Below are 20,711 nucleotides of genomic sequence, written 5' to 3'. Positions count from 1 at the left end.
ATACTCAAGCTCCCGGTCTGGCCCTACCCGGCTGCTCCAGGGTCAGCGCCCCCAGGCGGCGGATACCCTCCTCGTCCAGATCCCACTGCTCAGCCATCCCTGCCCGCCCGCCGCGCTGCTCCGCTCACCTGACGCCGCCCGCGAGACCGCCCGCTGCGCGCCAGGCCCCGCCCTGCCCCGCCAGGCCCCGCCTCCGTCCCCGCCCCGTCTCGTGCGCCGCAGTTCTTTCTGCGGCCGTTATTGCCCAGGTTACGCACCAGCTCGCCCGCTGCAGGAGTCAGGACAATGGTACGGAGTCCGCCCTGACAGAGGCGCCAAAGCCACTAAAACAGCGAAAGAGGGGTGCGATGTGGCCAAGATTAGGGCTATGGATTTAGAAACCTAGAACGTGTTGGGGAAATATGGCCCGCAGCTTTGAAGGGTCTGGGTGGTAGGTCTGAGGAGTTGGAAGAATGCTCCTGCTTTGAGGGATGAAATGTTCTAGCTCTGAAGATTTGGAGGACTGCAGAGCTGATGAGTGGGGTGTGCCTCTTGAGTGGGTGAAGGTCTTCACTTCTCAGCCTTTGTAGATGTTGACCCTGAGACAAGATGGTGGGCGGGCAGGTGAACGGGATGGGGTGGGGGACCCAGATCTGAAAGACTGGAAGGGGTCGCCTCTCTGAGGCATGATGGGAAACGTTGGGGAACTTGGCTCTGAGAAGTTGAGGTCTCGTCTTTAGAGAATGAGGTGGTTCTAGCTGCAGAAATTGATTTGGGGGAGAGGGATCAGTTTGGAAGAGAGACTCTCTTTGGGATGGAGTGGGGATGACTGTACTAGAGCTAGCCCATTTCCTCCAATCAGTCTGGCAAGAAGCCTTTTGTTCTTCAACTACTACAGGCCCCCAGGCTGGGATAGTTCTGCAATATCTAGCCCCGGAGCAGTCTTTAGGAAGAAAACTCAGCAAAGAACAGCCACATCCTTAACCCCTACCCTCACTACAGCAGGCACCTCTTGAGAGCCCACTTGTAGATGGGACTTGTACACATAGCATAAGAAGGAGGCAAATTCTTGAACCAAGAAGCTCTTGTCATACCCCATCCTTAGTAAGAATAACTAAAACCAGAACTATGGCTCACCTTCAAGGAGCAGGTTTCTTTGGCATTCAAAATGTGCATACTTGGAGCATTTTCACTGAGCTAGTCACCTTTAAGGAAAACAGAAACCTAAATCAAGAGTCCTTGCATATTTATGTTTTCTGGTCTAGGTGGAGCCCTTAGTTACTCTTAGCTGGTCATGTTCAACCTTAGTCATGTTAGAAGGGCCAGGACTCAAAAGTCTAGATTAGCTCATTAGATTGGCTTTTCCAACTCTGCTTCTGTGAGTCTTGACACCATTTTATGATTTGTAATCTTTCTCTTCATGTCCCCTTTAACTCTTTTAGCCTCAAATGTGGCATACGTAATTGCTCTTTATATCTGAATATTTAGACCAGGTTTTTTTAAATAAAAGAACCCCATCTCTTTTTTTGTTGCATGCATTTATTTTCCTCAGCTGTCAAAGTAGGAGATATGGGGTTTAGTTGGAGACATGGGCTTTTCCTTTCTTGAGCAACCACCTCTAACACTCTTCCTCACTACCAACATTTTAATGCAAATGCAGAAAAGTTGGATTGTACAGTGAGAACTATACACCCACCACCTAGATTCTACAACGAACTTTTTGCTTTATTTTATCACATGTCCATCTGTTCATCCCTATTTTCCATCCCTAACAATCTATCTTATCCATCTATCTATCCCTATTTTCCATCCCTATCAATCCATCTTATTTTTTGATGAATTTCAAAATAAGTTGTAATATCAGTATACTGTACCACAATCACTTTGGCATGCATAAATTTTACCTAGAATTCAGTTTTGTTTTATGGTCCTTTCTTAGGTACAGTTTTATACACTTTTTACCACTCTTTATTTTTTTTACAAGAGTAGTGTTCCTTGAGTGCTTATTTTAAAATCTGATACAGATGGTTTGTATATTTGATGGCTTTTCTGTGGTGTTGATAAGCTAAGTCTTCTTGAAGCAAAATAAATAATTCACTTGTGAAGAGATAACCTTAAACTTTTAACAAGAGCTAAGAAAGGTTAATGATCTTTGCTGCCTCTGTATATGTAAAAAGGAACCCACAGCATTCAGCTGTCCTGCCATGGCTCCAATAATGTAATGTCTACAGGTATGATCCCAAGAGAGTCCTGCACATGCTCAGTGGTGTGGGGAGCACCTCATCATAACTCTTTTTTAAACAGCTTTATTAATATGTAATTCACATATCATACAATTTACCATTTTATTTATTTATTACTATTTACCATTTTAAAGTGTACAATTTAATGGCTTTTAAGACGTTCACAGAGTTGTGCAATCATGACCACAATCAATTGTAGAACATTTTTGTCATCTCCGAAAGAAATTCCATACCTATTACTGATCCATCCCCATTCCCCTACAACCTCTCTAGCCCTAGGTAATCACTAATCTATAATTTATCTTTATAAATTTATCTATTCTGCACATTACTTATAGATAGAATCATATAGTATGAGGTCTTTTGTGTCTGGCTTCTTTCACTTAGCATAATAGTTCAAGGTTTCATCCATGTTGTAGCATGTATCAGTACTTCATTCCTTTTTATTGACGAATAATATTCCATTGTATGGATAACTACATTTTGTTTTTTCATTCATTAGTTGATGGACATTTTGATTGCTTCTACTTTTCGGCTATTATGAATAATGCTTATATGAACATTTGCCTGCAAGTTTTTGTTTGGACATAGGTTTCATTTCTTTTGCATTTATACCTAGAAGTGGAATTGTTGGGCCATAGGGTAATTTCATGTTTAACATTTTGAGGAACCGCCGAACTCTTTTCCAGAGCAGCCGCACCACTTTACACTCCCACCAGCCGTATATGAGAGTTCCAATTTCTCCAATCTTTGTCAACACTTGTTATCCACTGTTTTGATTCAGGCCTTTCTAGTGGGTGTGAAGTACTATCTCATTGAGTTTTGTGCATTTCTCTGATGGCTAATGATGTTAAGTATCTTTACTGTGCTATTGGCCATATGTGTATCTTCTTTGGAGAAATGTCTATTTAGATTATTCGCTTTTAATTTCGGTTATTAGTCTTTTAATTATTGAGTTGTAAGAGTTCTTTATATAGTCTAAAAGCAAGTTCTTTATCAGATATACAATTTGAAAATATTTTGTTTCATTCTGTGGGTTGTCTTTTTACTTTCTGGATGGAGTTCTTTAAAGCACAAAAGATTTTAATTTCGATGGAATATTTTTATTTGTTTGTCTGACTTGCGCTTTTGGTATCTTATCTAAGAAGTCATTAGCTAATCCAAGGTCATGAGATTTTGTGTTTTCTTCTAAGGGTTTTATATTTTTAGCTCTTATATTTAGGTTTATGATCCATTTGGTGTTAATTTTTGTATATGCTGTGAGGTAGGGGGTCCAACTTCTACTTCCTCCCACCTCTCCTCCTCCTCCTTCCCTCCTCTCCTCCTCCTCCTCCCTTTTCCTCCTCCCTTCCTCCTCCTCCTCCTTTCTTCTATGTGGATATCCAGTTGTACCAGCATCATTTTTGGAAAAGGCTATTCTTTATTCATTGAATCATCTTGGCTCCCTTGTGAAAATTCAATTAACCATAAATGTAAAGGTTTATTTCTGGACTTTCAATTCTATCCCACTTATTCATATGTCTATTCTTATGCCAGTAGCACAGCATCTTGATTACTATAGCTTTGTAGTAATTTTTGAAAGTGGGAAGTGTGAATTTTCAATTTTTGTTTTCCTTTTTCAAGATTATTTTGGCTATTCTGGGTCCCTTGTATTTCCACATGAATTTTAACATCAGCTTTGTCAATGTTGGAGGGAAAAAAAAGGCAGCTGGGATTTTCATAGGGATTTTGTTCAATCTTTAGATCAATTTGGAAGTTTTGCCATCTTAACAATATTATATCTTTCAATTCATAAAGATGGGATGTTTTTTCATTTATTTAGGTCTCTAAATTTCTTTCAACAATATTTTTAAGTTTTCAGAGTACAAGTATTACACTTCTTTTATTAAATTTATTCCTAATTATTTTGTTCTTTTTGATACTATTGTGAACAGAATTGTTTTCTTAATTTCATTTTTGGATTGTTATTGCTAATGTACCTTTTTTTTAACTCATTCTAATAATTTGTTAGTGAATTCCTTAGGATTTTCTATATGTAAAATCATATCATCTGCAAATTGAGATAGTTTTACTTCTTTCCAATATGGATGCTTTTTATTTCTTTTTCTTGCTTAGCCTCTTTTCATTCCCCCTTTAGGAGGAGCCTGGCATGCCTCATGAATCAGCAGAGGATTTGTTTCATTTCAACGTTGGAGGCTGGCATTTCTCAGTTCCTAGAAGCAAACTCGCTCAGTTCCCGGACTCCCTGTTGTGGAAAGAGGCTTCAGCCTTGACCTCTTCAGAAAGCCAGAGGCTATTCATCGACAGAGATGGTTCCACATTTAGGCACGTGCACTATTACCTTTACACCTCCAAACTCTCCTTCTCCAGTTGTGCAGAACTGAACTTGCTCTATGAGCAAGCACTGGGTTTGCAGCTGATGCCTTTGCTGCAGGTAAGATGTCTTCTAGGAGTGGTGATCAGTACACATAGGCCTTGTATCACTAAATGTTGTGTCCTTTTATATATTGGTTGCTGAGATGACCCTCTTAATGCAGAACCGTGATGACTGAGTTAAAGTAATAAACACTACACTAGGAATGCATGTTCTGAATAATGGGTTTTATCTTGACTCCATCTAATCTATACCAGCAGCCACCACAGACCCAGGATGGGGCTTATTACCCCCAGAGAGGGTACCCTTGACACTTGGAAATCCTATTTTAAGCTTCTTCTGTTTTTGTTGTTGAATTTTAAAAGGTGAAAACTTTATTATAAAACTAAATTATAGTTTGTTATATACACTGTGTCTGAGATTTAAAATCTAAAAGATTCATCAAGAATGTTATTTCTCACTGTGCCTCTTAGGTCCACAATGTTCGCTTACAGCAAAGCAAGAAGTTCTCCAACTACAGAATCTTTCCTTTGCCTTCACTTTTCTGTTTTCTAAGACTTCTTGTTTTCTTGTTGTAAGAGCTTTACCTTTACTTATGAACCATTAAAGTATCACCAAAGAACATTACCTTCTTTCCCAGTTTTTCTCCAAACTGCAGAAATCATTTCTGTGGCTTATCTTAAGTAGTTTATTCTTAGTTTGTGAAAATGATTTTTTTAACATGGAAGAACTAAATATTATGACTGGGAAGGATCATTGGCCATGTTCCATATTAATCCCACTCTCTGGACAAGGCGTTGATTACTCCATCTCCACAAGCACTGACCCAACAAGCCATAGTGCAGCTCAGCGCACTACCAACTGTGTCTCCCCAACACCTCTTAGAAAACAATTGAGGTAGATCATTCATATCTGTGTCATACAGGAATAAGAACATTTCATAAAGCATGTTTTTATAGACCCTCCTTGCTAAATAATTTACTGATTTCACTTAAAAGTTATTATATACTTGGAAATCAAAACTCTTAACATACTCCAGGGCAAATTGTTGTAGTAGTTTCTTTTTATTTTTTCAAGCTACCCACCTGAATTAAATTTTTTTTCAACTACCCCAGGAAAGGAGTACTGGAATTGCTTACAAGTGGCTTCGAAATCATTTAAATGGCCTAGCATGTCAGGATTGCCGATGATTCTATACCAAGGCACCATTTTGAAGGGAAAAGGAGGGAGTCACTTGTTCATTGCAGAAAATCAAAGAGATGAAGAACCATTTTTAAAAAACACAAGCCTATAATACAAACAGTTATCAAGTCTTTTAACTCCTTTGCTGTCCTCATTTTCTAGATTGAAACACAATATAACTGAAAAGCAACTTCTAAATGGGAGGTCACTACTCAAAGGCCAATGAGATGGTCAAATTCCAAAGTTCCAGGTTGTGCGAGCAGTAGAAGTTTTTAAAGGGTGGACCTACTGTCTTAAAACAGACTGTACAACAAGTGCTTATGTTTTAGAAATGGTGTTTTCAAATAAATAAACATTTAGGCAGGCACAACTGAAGTAGTATCTGTTCATTGAAGCAGAGTGTGAATATAGCTGGAGAGTAAACAGCCATCTCAAGCAAATTAACAGCCTCGCATGTTTCCATCACTTTCCCCCTCTAAGGCCTGTCCGGATACTCAGGTTCATGCCTAAATGTACAAACACCTTGCGTGGAGAAATTGGAGTTTGCCGATTCTTAGTCTAAAGACTTCTCAGGCAGCCCAACATAATACATTTAGCCAGTTTTTAATGAAAGCATTCTGGGTACTAGGCATTCTTATGAGTTTTAAGGAAAAATGGGATGATCCAATAAAAATATAATGTGAGCTACATATGTAATTTTAAATTTTCTAGTAGCCACATTTTAAAATATAAAAAAGGTGATAGTAATTTTAATAATATATTTTATTTAACCCAATATATTTAAAATACTATCATTTCAACATGTAATCAATATTTTAAAACTGATATATTTTACATTTTTTTGTACTAAGTCTTCAAAATCTGTTGTGTGTTTTAAACTTATAACACATTTCAGACTTATTCTATCACATTTCAAGTACTCAATAGCCTCATGTGGCTAATGGCTACCATATTAGACAGCACATGTCTAACCTGTTCTAAACTGTTAGTGCTCTTCACTGTAGAGTCCTTCAGATTTAGCCCATAACAATAAAAATGGGACCTTGCCTCCCACTAACTGAAGTTTTCATGTACTCAACAGGTGACATAATCCTACTCAGGATTATCAGTAACAAATAAGCAGAATGAGATAGGAAGCTTTTGAAGAACAGACACCTACGCTCATGTTGCTGCTCTCCTCTCCACCCCTCCTTATCCCCCACATCCCCACATCCCCTTTTATCCCTTCACCTCCCTCTACCTGCCCATCCCATCTCCCCCCAGCCTGTAGCTTTGGCCTCTAAAAGGCACACTCGATACCTATTATTGTCTTGATTCTAAATAACATTTATTATGAATTGAGCACCAATCACAGACCTAGCACTGGAAATCTAGGAATGAATCATATAGCCATATAATTTCAGATAGAGGTAAGTGCTTCCTGTGTAATAGTGAAGAAGGAGGGCATTTCCGTATTCTAGGACTTCGTGGGGTTTCGGAATGTGTGTGTAGTTTTTATTCTATCAGTCACTGAACTTGTAGTATTAGAATTGAGTTCAAAGAATAAAACATTCACATCTGTTTGTTTTTTAATGTACCAATGTATAGTAGTATGTGATAAGGAGATAGCAAATGACTGAGGCAAGTGAAGCTACTCCTTTAGAAAGAGTGGTCAGGGAAGGCCTCACTGACAAGGCAACATTTGAGTAGAAACCTGAATGAAAAAAGGGACAAGTCCTGCAGATGTCTGAAGAAAGAGCTCCCAGGAATAAGGAACAGCAAACACAAATGCCTTGAGGTTAGAGTGGCTTGGAAGAAGCAGACCAAGAAGCTATTGTCAGGTGCAATGAGAGGTAGGGAGATGCCAAAGGTAGACAGTGAGGTCAGAGGAAGCCAGGGGCCAGATTTTGCAGTCTTACAGGCCACATTGAAGACATAGGGTTTAGTCTAAGTGTTAGAGGTAGCTTTGGAAAAATGTTTGAAGAAAGAAGTAAACTGATCAAATTTAAGTTTTAAAAAGATCATTGGACCTTTAGTTAAGCAATGATTTCTCCGATACAACACCAAAAACACAAAATAGCCAAAGAAAAAAATAGATAAATTAGACTTCATCAAAATTAAAAACTATTGTTCTTCAAAGGACCCCAACAAGAAAGTAAAAAGATAACCCACAGAATGGAACAAAATATTTGCAAATCACGTATCTGATAAGAGATCTGTATCTATAATACATAAAGAACTCTTACAACTAAACAACAAAAAGACAACCAAATTTAAAAATGTGCAAAGGATTTCAATACACATTTCTCCAAAGAAGATATACAAATGAGCAATAAGCACAATGTCCTCAACATCATTAGCCATCAGGGAAATGCACATCAAAACCACAATGAGATACCACTTCATACCTCCTACGATGCCTATCAAAAAGACAGGCAATAACAGATATTAGCAAGGATGCAGAGAATTTAGAACCCTCATACACTGTTGATGGGAATGTAAATTTGTATGGCCTCTTTGGAAAACAGTCTGGCAGTTCCTCAGAAAGTTAAACAGAGTTACCATATGACCCAGCATTTTTACTCTTAGATATATACCCAAGAGAAATTAAAACCTATGTCCACACAAAAACTTGCAGACAGATGTTCATAGCAGCATTATTTATAACAGACAAAAGGTGGAAACAACCATATGTTCATCAACTGATGAATAAAATGCATATCCATATAATGGAATATTGTTTGTCAATAAAAAGAAATGAAGTACTGCTACATGTTATGAGGATGAACTTCGAAACATTATGTTAAGTGAAAGAAGCCAGACATAAAGGACCATATATTCTATGAGTCTACTTATATAAAGCGTGCAAAATAGGCAAAGTTATAGGGACAGAAAGGAGATTAGTGGTTGCGTAGGTCCGAGGTACAGGGTGGGAAGGATAAGGTAAGCAGGAATGTGTAGCGACTTAATGGGTACACGGTTTCTTTTTAGGGTGTTGAATAAGACTGTGGTGATGGTTGTACAAATCTGTGAACATACTAAAAACCATTGAACTGTACAATTTAAATGTATAAATTTTATCATATACAAACATAATGATATCATGTATGCCTATAATGTGAAATTAATTCACATTAGACCAGGAATCAGCAAACTATAGCCCATGGACCACATCCAGCCCACTACCTTTTTTGTACAGCTTGTGAGCTAAGAATGGTTTTTACATTTTTAGGTGGTTGAAAAAAAAAAGAAAAATATTTTGTGGCACATAAAAATTATATAAAATTCAAATTTCAGTGTCCATTAACAAAGTTTAGATATGTCCATTTAGATATGATCATTTGTTTATATATTGTCTAGGGCTGCTTCAAGCTACAAGACAGAGTTGAATAGCTGCAACAGGGACCATATTCTCAAAGCCTAAAATATTTACTGTCTGGCCTTTTGCAGAAAAAGTTTGCTAACCACTGGCCTAGACTCCAAAGTGACAAAGGAGGGAGACCAGTTAGGAGTCTCCTGCAGCATCCAGATGAAGATAGTGGTAGTTTGGCCTAAGATGGTGATAGTGGAGTTAGTAGTGTTCAAATTCTGGATATGTCTTGATGATAGAACTGACAGGGTTTGCTGATGAATTGGAGATAGGATGAGAGAGAATGGATCACTCTTTTGTTTGTGTCCAGAGCAACCAGGTGAATGGTGGATTCTGAGGGATGTGCAGGTTTAGGTGGGGAAATTAGGAGTTAGGATTTGAATGTGTTAAGTTCAAGAAGCAAGAAAAGAGTGCTTATTAAACATCCAAGTGGAGAGAGTAAGAGGGCAGCTGGGTGTATAGATCTGGAATTGATGGGAGCAGCCAGGCAGAGACATATATTTGGGAGTCGACAAAGCTAGTATATAATCTATGAGCCTGGATGCTTAAGGTTGCTGTATCTTGTTCACAGGAGAAGTACAAATTAATCATGTTGTATGTTAACATCACAGTGATCTGGGAAGACCTTTGTCTAAATGTAAACTGCTCTGAGCCTCTCACATGTTATCAGCCTTGTTGGAAGTCATAGCTGTTAGTGCAGAGTGTGAAATTTCCCTTCAGGGTCACTTACAAGGGTTGAGGATCACGACAGACTGTCAATTCCCTTTTACTTGCCCCTTGAAATCTACTGAGGACTTAGTATGTTGACAGTACATGCTACTTGTGTTTCCTTTTTCACTACCTTCTTAGGACTTCTAAGTTTGGAAACTTAAATTGTTCCACCTGAGTGTTCTGCTACCAGCAAGCCACCCAAATACACCTACATTCTGGTGCTCAAGGGAGCAAGGGAGTTTTTATGTTAAGGACACAAATGATGTTTTTAAGAAAACAGACCTATTACTCATGATGTGAAGACATTACCACTGTGCACTTAGAAAGGAAGATTACGTAAATGGTAGATGTTCATCCCAGCAGTGTAACTTGACTGTAGATATGGGTACATGGACGACTCAAGTGTAAGTGCCTTGACATGCATCAAGGATCCGTGCAGGATGGCCCATCTGTCCTGGCTCACATCCCAACACGTATCCACACCTACGTGCCTGCGCACGTGCACACACGCACACACACATTTAGAAGATAAGCCATGTCCCTAAGTACCCCAAATGCTTTCTCTCCACACCTTGCACTTGCTGTTTCCTCCTCCTAGAATGTTTCCCCTTTAAGATTTAGTCTAAATGTGGCCTATGGGAAGCCCAGCCAGACATTTCCAGGCAGAGTTTTTGTCTCTCTGTTGTCATAACAGGGGCGATTCCTCTATTATATCAGTACTAATTCTGTCGAAATCATGTATTCATATGTCTGTCTTCCTCCCTAGCCTGTATTCTTTTCATGTTTGCATTCCTAGCATCTCTCACAGTACCCAGCCTGTAACCAGTATTACTAAACATCTGCTAAGAGAATGTTAAATGATGTACCCAAGATGACCTGTGAAGGCTGAATCCACTTCTTCAGGGTGAGAGGACTGGAGCTGGCAGTGGAGGGGCAGGTTGGAGATGCTGACAGCTATATCTTATTTGGCTTCTTTGGCTGATAGCAGCTGCCTAAACATCCTTTTGTTTTCCCAGCCTTGCTTCCCTTGAGCTTCAGAGTGTTGCTGACCCTCCTTGTCTTTTCCTTGAAAAATGGGGAGAAATAGATGCTGAGCACCAGACCCCAATATCTACTGGCTGCAAAGGGACCACACCTAGCCGGCCCAGAGACACAGGACCCCAGCTTGGGAATCAGGTAGATTGAGGCAGACTGAACTTTGCTACTTACTCACTCTGGTCTCAGCCCGAACCTCTCTGAACTTCCATTTCCTCATCCAGAAAACAAGGAATGGAGCAGCCCTCTATTGGTCAGCCTAGATAGGTTTTGCTGCAATAACAAATAATCTTAAAAATCTCAGAGATTTAAGACAGCTTAGGTGCATTTCTTACACCAATTGCAAAGGCAGTTGGAGATTTGCAAGTCTCCCCAAGTTTCTTCACCATGACATTCCTTCCATTAGCCCACATCAGAGCATAAGGCATTTATGAGCACTGCTGCTGCTTTGGAAAACCTCCGTTAAGTCCCAAAGCTCTGCCAGCAGTGCATTTGTCAGCCATCTTTAGCAACCATACACACTCACCCCCATGCCATCAGTCTTATGTTGTTTCTGATTTACTTATTTTTTCACTACTTGTAGGCCAAAAACATTAATTATCCTTGTGCTAACAATTAGCCATCTGAATTCAAGTCTGTATTTCCCTGAAGAAATTCTCCTTCTAATAATTTTCTGGGTCATAATATACGAAGAATAAAAATCCTAGAAGTAATATACAGGCAGATAGAAGTAGAATTGAAGGCCATTGAAGATCAACCACACAGTCTGTGGCAACTTTAGTCAGCAAAGCCAAAGGACAGCTGGAAGCCTAGGCTCTCTGAAGTGCTCTTCCTTCCTTCCTTTCTTCTTTCCTTCCTTTTTTCCTTCCTTCCTTCCACAAAAATGTATTGAGATCCCACAGGCACTGTTGTGGGTGCTACAGATATAGCAGAGAACAAAACAGGCAGTATATCCTTGTGGTCTTGGAGGTAATATCTACTAGGGGAGACTGGCAGACAGTAAATAAATTAGTAGATGTTATTGAGAAGAATAAAGCAGGGTGAGGGATTGGGGAATGCTTTCTGTGGATTTTTACAGCACCCATGTGGCCTCCCGTGAGTAGAAGACCTTGTATTTCTAGAAGGCAGAGCAAGGATTGCCTAAGTTTAGAAAGCAGCCTAGCTGAAGTTCTTGGGCCTAGTGCATGCAGCATGACTTGACTAATTGGCAGGAATTGCGATCTTTGTGGATTGATTGATTGATTGATTTAGATACCCTTGGGGAAAAAGGGTACTGCTCACACTTTACATTAGTGCAAGTAGTAGGAAAAAGAGATTTCATTTCTATGAAATAGATCTCTCAAGCTACGTGGACTGTCATTACTGAGTCACCCCAAAGGACACACCTGGGTACTAACAGTACCTCCAGATACGGCATCCAGGCCCGTCTTCAAACAAGTTGTTCTCCCAGGCAGGGATTTCCCTCCCCCGATATGTCCCCTCTACAATGGCCAATTTAGAGTTGTTCGAGGTCACCATTGTTTCTTCCATTTGAGATAGAATCTCACGATTTGAATCTGTAGGTGAAGCGAATGGCAGGTTCAAGTTCCTGTGATGCAGTCAGCTTAGCATGGGCTTGGAATGATATGCTGTCTCTTGCAGGCTTTCCCTAGTTTCACTCTCTTTTCTTGCTACTTTATCCAGTGTTTTTGATCCATCACCAATCAGATCCAAACTGAGCCCTTTCTTCTTGTCATCCTTTCTCCCTTTCCTCCATTGTCCCTGTCTCTCTCTCTCTTAGATCCTTTCCCTGGACTCCAGGACCCAAGTTGAAATTGCTGTGTTCACTGCGCTCGGAACTCTCTGGGCTCTGCCCATTGTAATCCCGTGCTGGCTTTTCCTATGGTTTTGGATACTCAGCATCTTTCTCAGTTTTTATGAGTGCAGTCTGTTTTTCTGCGAGCAACTTTGGGCCTCCCCCATGTCTCGCTTTGCTATGCTTTCCAGCGAACTCAGCCCTCCAGCCCTCCATTTTTGTGCATTCTTTCATTTAACACAGCAGTTCTGTGTACTTTACTACTCACAAGTTTCTAAGCTAGAAGCCGGGGGTGCCTCAACACAGTCTTTCTTCCAGGAGCCTCAGTAAAGCAGGGGGGACAGGCCTGAAACGAAGCCAGAGGCCCAGATAGAGAAGTTTACAGGTCTGTGGGAACAAAGGAGGAAGGTGACCCACTCTGGCTAGAGGAGGCTCCAGGCTCTTCTAGGCAGAGAAGAAAGGAGAGAAGTATTCTGGGTGGAGGGAACAGAATACATAAAATTGAGAAGGCAGCACAGAACATGGGGTGTCTTTGGAGTTTTGTGGAGTTTATTGTCACTGTGGGGACAAAAAAATTGTCGAAGATGAAACTAGAAAGGTAGTTTGGGGCCTGAACACTAAGAGAATTTGGACTCGATCCCATAGATAATGGGGAACATTGAAGTTTTTAAAGATGGGGAGTAGTTTAAACTCATTTGTGTGTTTGAAAGATCACTGTGTGGAGAGGGTCTGGGGAGGAGAGGACCAGGACTGGAGGAAGGGAAAAGAGAGAAAGGATGGAGTGGGAAGCAGAAGATGGAGTCATAGGGCTCGTTGGCTGACTGGGGGGAGATGGTGTGACTATCAGTCAAGTCACAGTTCCTGCTTTAAATCCTTCAATGGCTTCTTTTAATTAGGGGAGAATTCAAACTCCTCAGCTCCTGTTTACTGCTCTAGATTCAACTTCCTCACTCTCTCAACCTCCGTATACCTTAAACAAAGCCACATTCAAGGCACAGAGGCAGGTGGTTCAGTACATACCTCTACCTACTGTTCCTCATGCTGTCTTGTCCCTCCTGTGCATAGTCACTGTTTGCCTTTCTTTGTCCACTTATCAGCATAAATACTGCCAGGCTAGGATCCCTCATCTTAACTCATTAATCCTGCCCACCCACTGATGCAGAATCTGTTCCAGTCTCTCAGTCACCTTCTTGGCATTTCATTTGTATTCCTCTTTGCCTGAGGCCACTACACCCTCATACAGAAACCCATCTCTCACAGATTTCTCTCCTCAGGATGGCTGACAGCTTGAGATAGAAGCTAAAGTTATGTGTAATCCCAAGCAAAGAGGAACAAGAAGGCTTGGATCCCCTTCTAACACTGTGGAAAGAAATCCCAGGGTTCCTGGAGGTCCTGAAACTTCATTACCATGCTGACTGTTATCTTAGTATATGTAAATTTTTGGCTGTAATGTGTTTTCTCAACTTTTCATGTTTTTTCGCAAGCTAAGAGCTCCTTGAGTCAAGGCACGGGATATGACTGTTGCCCTGGTGATAGATACACAAACATTTCTCAAATGAATGAATCACAGACTCTCTTCTGCTGTTTCACACACACACTGTTTTCTCCCATCGCTCAGGGCCCCCAGGAAACCACTCCCCATGACCCTGCCATTGTCAAGTCTTTCCACAAGTCCCCACCACCCAAACTAGGGAAGACTCTGGTTCCCCTCCTTTTGCAGACCTTAAGCAGTCATGTGGGTGCAGTTTATAGCCACGACCACCAGAGGGCTCTTCTCAAAGCTCAGGATTCCCATGAATAGCTTCACAAGAGCTTCAACCTGGGTAGCTGGAAGATAGATGCAGGTTCTTTTAGTAGTTTCATACAAAATCTGAGATGTTCTGTCCATTATGAGGCTCTCGGAGAAAAAAATTTGGTCATGCGGTGCCTTTACAGGACTTTTCCAGCTATCTCCAAAAATTTCTTTGGAAAATTCTATTTTCTTCTAACATAGGGACAGAAAAAATGGGCTTGATGTTATGATAATCTGCCCCCTGGATGGGACTTTTGAGGGAGAATGGGTCTCTGAGTGTGGACAGCATGAAGACACCCAGCCCACCCTTTGCCCTGGGCTTCAGCCCTGCCTAGCTGCAGTGCTCCACTCCAGCCTCTGCCCACACTGGTCACCTGCTACGTTAAGTGGAGAAGCTCTGGACTTGAAAGACTGAGCAAGTCACAAATCTTTTGAGGGCAACTGCCTCATTAGCAAAATGGGTATGCAAACACTCACCACATCTATTTTCCAGAGCATGTCAGGGTAAACAAGCAAATGAGTGAAAGTCCTTTGAAAAGTGTGGTACCCTGTGCCACCTCCACTTCCAACTTAGACCATGTTCCGTGATTAGGATGAGCAGACCACAACAATTACAACAAGCAGACCACAACAATTACAACAGTTCAAAAAGAGTTCTTGAACTCTTGAGGGGAAATGATAGCTGAAAATCTCAACTTTTTAATGGTTAAATATAAATTATTCTTAAGATTGTATAAGATAAATTTCTATTAACAGAAAATTATAATCCAAAAAAATTGTTTCAAAAATCAGAAGAGAAATAATCATTGAGATTTTGAATATCAGCATGGCATAACATAGACCTAAATTTTCACATTTTCATGTGATTGACTCAATTTATTTGAAAACACTTTGCCAAAATAAGTCATATGCTATTTTTCCTGGTACTTTACCCTAGAATTGCTAGTTACTTGGTTTAAAATTTTCAAAACAGTAATATTTTTTATCTAACAGACTCTAGATAATCTGAAGGAAGGGAAACACCATCTGCGTGTGCGGCCTGCAGACATACCTGTTGCCGAGAGAGCATCTTTGAACTACTGGCGAACGTGGAAGTGTATCAGCAAACCCTCAGAATTTCCTATAAAAAGTCCAGCCTTCACAGGTATAACCACAGGCTGATCCTTCCTGAAACTCACACATACTTTCCTTCTCTTCATCCTAACAGAAGTGGCTTCCATCCAGAGTGTACCCTGATTTCTGAGCTAGTTCTGGATTTTTCTACCTCACTTTCATCTCCTTTGTTCTTGTGCCCTGCCACATGCCCTCTCCATGGCTGCTTACCCAGTGGAATCAAACATCTTCCTCCATGTTCATTTCGCTGCATGTTGGTTTCACCTGGGCAAGGCTGGGCTGCGTTCCACCCCTCCTGTAGTCAGGGAGCTTTACCATCCTTTCAAATTACCTTTAACCACCACATAAGGAATGTCCCCAAATGATCACTGTCTGATGGGTGCCTTACAGCATAGATTGGCCTATCTGAAACACCTGAACAGCCAACCATTCATGATTTTGGATGGATTTTGGGTTTCTAGGAGTGTCAAAAGGATCTGTTTTATCTGTAAGTTACAGTGGTTGGTTTGATCGATTAGAAAGAACCAAATAGGTAACTAATGTGACTTTAATGACTTTGGGTATATAGGCCAAAATCTCATAACATGTCTCACTGCTGTTCACTATAGGAAAAGTAAGATTTCCATCCTCTATTCCCCACCACACTCCTTCCAAACCTTAGGGTTACATCTAAAAAGAGAAAGAGAAGAAGGAGGCACCTGGCAGTGATCATCTCCTGCGTGAATCTTTCCAGCTTTCTCTGGGGCCCCTGGGTCAGTGAGAGCCCTGGTGGCCTCTGAGAGGCCTGGCCTCTAGGAGGTGGTGACACCCCTCTGCACTTTCCCTTGTAGGCCTACATGATAAGGCACCTTTGGGGCTCATGGACACACCACTGTTAGACACGGAAGAAGAAGTGCACTACTGCTTCCTGCCCCTGGACCTAGTGGCCAAGTATCCAAGCCTGGTGACTGAAGACAACCTGCTGTGGCTGGCCGAGACTGTGGCTCTGATCGAGTGCGAGTGCAGCGAGTTCCGCTTCATTGGTGATTGCTCTCTCCCGGGTGATGTGGGTGATGTGGCTGATAGGGCTGGGAGGAGAGGGGACAGGCTGACAGGACCCGTCCACCCTTCCCCTTCCACACTCTGTGGAGACGTAGCTTGGTGCGTAGGGCCTCAAGAGCTTCCCCGGATAGAGGTGATGGAGGCACGACAGAGCCTTCCTGGAGGCAAGCAGAGTCCCAGCATTAGATTCCCACTGGCCTCAGGGCTATTCTATTCCTTGTTCATTTTGGGATGGCCTGGGTGTAAAGGGGCACTGGAAACTACCTGAAGTGGTGTCGGGGCCACAAGAGTCGATGTGAAGGGCATGACCCTGAGCTGGACTACAAGGTCAGCTACTATTTTTGTTCTACCTTTATGTACCTAACTGGGTTCCAGGCCTCAGTTTCTTTCACCACAAAATGAGCCTTATTTTGTTTGGTTGTTTCAAAGGATGGTCCCTACCTGCTCTCACTTCCACTAAACTCAGTATAAAAGAGAAGGAGGGTGGATGGTGAAAGGTTCCCCAGAATCATTATAGAATTGTCCACTTGAGCTAGTGGCCTAAGGAGGATCAGATCTTCAACCTTGGATAGAAGAGAGCCTTCCTCCCTGCCAAATGCCCCAGGACAAGCTCTGGTGGGGTTGTGAACTGAATGAACCCCTTGATTCTAAAATGCTGCCACTGCCTAGATGAATAGGTCAGGAAACACCCGATCTGTACTAGGGGCCCAAATGCCTGGAACCCTAGCCCTTCATAGTTATAGTTGCCTGGAAAGTTGTCTGTGATGTGCTTCTGAATCTCCAAGTTGATTCACACAGGACATTAGCGTTGGCTCCATCTCTTCCTCTCACACTGCACTCCAGGCAGGGACAAACTGCAAGTGCCACCTGCCAGCCCAGGCTCGGCTGGGCCCTTCCTCTCTTAAGCAGCAAGACAGCTCCCTCTTTTGGAATGGCCTTCTCTTGGGTCAAGACTCACAGGGTAAGTCTCAGTGCCAGTGTGCTCACCGGGAGGGCCTGGCTTGGGAGCCCCAGGCCAGGCCACGGGCGGCCACATCCATGGACTCAAACACAGGAAAACAAAGTAATTTGGGGTTTGTCACTTGAAAACTACAGATTTAAAGCTAATCTAACCAGGTATGTTTATAACTTGTTTCAGAACGAAGAGCCTAGGATAAATTGCAGCACCAAAAACCTGCATAAACCTGGACCTACAGTTAAATTAGAAATAATGTCATTAACTCATTTTGTTTTCCTTTGCTTTTCAAGTGAATTTTCTTCGCTCACAGAAGATTTTACTACCAGATAATTTCTCCAACATAGATGTGTTAGAAGCAGAGGTGGAAATTCTGGAAATCCCTGAGCTCACTGAAGCTGTAAGGTTGTACCGGATGAACAACGGTATGTCGCCAGGGGAAGCTTGCCCTCCTCTTGACATTCTGGGCCAGGCAGGCTTGAGCTGGAAAAGCCAAGAACAAACATCTCCCCTTCCACAACTACTTTGGGCTTTGGGAAGGGGTGAGAGAAGTGGGTGTTTGGGCTGTCTTAGAATCCAAGAAGAGGAATTTCAGCCTGAAATCCTGTGAGCCCTCTGTCTGTTTAGCCTCCCCACTGAGGGTAGGTGGCTTACAGCCAGCCCAGCCTAGGTGGGGAAACCAGGCAAGAATGCCCTAGGGAGCCAGGCTGGGCCTGATGGCAGACTTCCCAGGGGGCAGGAGAGGTCTGCTCTGCTCGTGGAAGTGGTGAGCAACTGGGCGCCATTGGCACCCACCTGCCACTCCTGTCTTTTCTTCCAGGCACAACTGAAAGGCATGGGAAATGCTTGGGCGAATACCCCACTAGTGCTTCATTTTCCTACCCTCCCCCAAATTCCCTTGTTTCCTACTTCAAAATCCCTGGTTGCTGTGTCTGTTTCTGCCTGTTCCTGACATTTTCTGACCCCAGTCCAGTCCAGGCCTTCATGCTCCCAGCCCTACCATCCAGCTTACTCCTCCCCTCACATTTTTTTATTTGTCATTCATCATCCTAGTTTCCAGATTCTACACATTGGAGGAAGCTACTCTGCATGTTGCAGGGAGCTAGCTACCTCGGTGTGGCCTCAGCTGACATTCTGAGAATGTACAGCACTGAGAATATATAGTTTGATCTGCACACCACCAGACATTTATCCATGGGCATAGGCCCAATTCTCCCAGCCTCCTTCTTCCAAGGCAAATGGAGTCCTATCCTATTTGGGGGTGGTGGCATTCTGCAGCAAGTCTTAGGGGCCTGTCCCAGGCTCTTACCATCCACTTAAGGGATTATGACTTCAAACTCCTTCCCCAAGGGCCTCTGCCCCTCAGAGAACACAGGTCACTGAGAGATGGCTGGAGTGGTGCATGTTCCACAAGACCTATGTGAAGATGGAAGGGAAGTGAGTTTGTAGATGAGCTCTTTGAGCCATGCAACAGCCCTCCCCACACATAAAGCATGTTTTTGGCCTTTTATAAAGCGCGATCAAACAGCTCCAGTAGCCTCGGAGACAGACGGAGCTGCCCTGAAATCCCAGCTCTGCCCCTGCCTCACTTTGTAGTTTGGGTAAGGAACTTACTAGCTGCTCAGGAGTTCCCTCATCTATGATATGATAGCACTACCGCTCCTAGGTTGCTCTGAGGGTTAGAGATGATCCGTGAAAATCGCCCACAGCATGTCCACAGGCCCATTGTTGCCACTGTACACTGTGCATTGTGCCCACTGCAAGAGAACAAGTTCCTGTCCATGAGCCAGCAACCCAAATACCCCACCTAAAAGTAACACCACGCAGTGTGTCTCTGGGAGAAATTCTGCACAGGAGTGATAGGGGCTGCAAAACTGGGGGGCTGTAACACACTTTGGGTTCTGTCTGTGGTTGCCGATCTTACCCTTGGATGAGTAGAGCAGAGCCCGAAACTAAAGTCGATTCCCACAGATGCTGGGACAGACGGCTGCTACACTGAAATTTCTGAACTTCAAATGTTAGTGATGTAGCAAAATTTCCCTCCTCCCTTCCCTACCTGCCAACAAATAGTTTTGACCTCTCAACCTGACTGAGAATATGAAAAATTATACTGATTTTGAGAAGATCCAGATTTGGGCTGTGCAAGAAAATAAGCTCCCTCTAAGTCTCTTTAGTACTAATTCAAGGAAGCAGTAGAATGAGACCCAGAGCTTCCAATACAGTTATGACCATGAGGGGTCTATGAGTCACCCCTTTCTCCTGGCACAGGTGGCTGTTCCCGGACCTCCTGTCCTCCCCCGAGCCCAGGGAAGGGGGGCCGCGCAGTGGGCCTGGCGTCCGTGAAGCCACTGTACATGATGGCCCTGGGTCTGCTCGTCAAGTACCCAGACTCCGCACTGGGACAGCTCCACATTGAGAGCACACTGGACGGAAGCAGACTGTACATCACGGGGAATGGGGTTCTCTTCCAGCACGTCAAGTAAGGCCCTCCTCAGAGAACAGCTCGGTCCTACCCAGGCTGGGCTTCATCTTTCTCTAGAAACCAACCTGGTGCCCCACCTACCAGCCAGAGAGAAGTAGTGTCCTTGGGGGCAAATCCATAATTTTAGCCACCCCCCACCAGCACCAAACCCCAGCCTCAGAGGAGAGAGATGCCAAGGCACGTGGGTTCCCAAGGTTCAAAGGCTCCAGACTGTTTCATATTTCTGTTCTCTGCAAACCATTACTCTGGTTCATTGACCTGACTAGGTTTGAGGTGACCAGGATACAGTCACAACCCTCAGGGTGCTAAACGTTACCCCTCCCCCTATACAGACCCTCCTACGAAGGAGGGAGGCTCACTGGATGCACAGGGAGGCCATAGTTGAGGTGAGTTTCCCAGAAGTAAGGGAAGGCAGGCTTCCCAGAGGTCGTACCTAGCCTTTGCCTTGAGAGACAAGCTCAGAATGTCCCCGTTAGTGCAAAGGCATGAATTCCTGTTTTACAGAAGGGGAAACAGGTTTAGAGTGGACAGCTCTCTTAGAGTCACAGAATACATTGGTATCAAAACTAAAGGTAGAAGTGGGTTTTCTTGAGTCCCTGGGGAGAGGGTCAGCCAACCCTGAATGAATATCTTAATATTGTTGTTTTGGCCTTTTGTAGC

The 20,711-nt window shown here is 42.8% G+C and overlaps 1 protein-coding gene across 1 annotated transcript in view; it reads left to right on the top strand.

The window, feature by feature from the left end:
* The first annotated feature begins 242 nt into the window (after positions 1 to 242).
* KCTD19 (potassium channel tetramerization domain containing 19) overlaps positions 243 to 20,711 on the top strand; it is a 28,326-nt gene continuing 7,857 nt past the window's right edge. Inside the window, exons 1-6 of the mRNA XM_039888976.1 lie at positions 243 to 288; positions 4,360 to 4,656; positions 15,454 to 15,604; positions 16,404 to 16,595; positions 17,863 to 17,994; positions 19,838 to 20,048. Coding sequence (XP_039744910.1) covers positions 286 to 288; positions 4,360 to 4,656; positions 15,454 to 15,604; positions 16,404 to 16,595; positions 17,863 to 17,994; positions 19,838 to 20,048 — 986 coding nt within the window. The 5' untranslated portion in view covers positions 243 to 285. The remainder of the gene's footprint in view (positions 289 to 4,359; positions 4,657 to 15,453; positions 15,605 to 16,403; positions 16,596 to 17,862; positions 17,995 to 19,837; positions 20,049 to 20,711) is intronic.

Source organism: Pteropus medius, unplaced genomic scaffold (genome assembly GCF_902729225.1).
Source record: "Pteropus medius unplaced genomic scaffold, Ma_sr-lr_union100, whole genome shotgun sequence".
Lineage (NCBI taxonomy): Eukaryota > Metazoa > Chordata > Mammalia > Chiroptera > Pteropodidae > Pteropus > Pteropus medius.
This window is presented reverse-complemented; position numbering and strand designations above follow the sequence as displayed.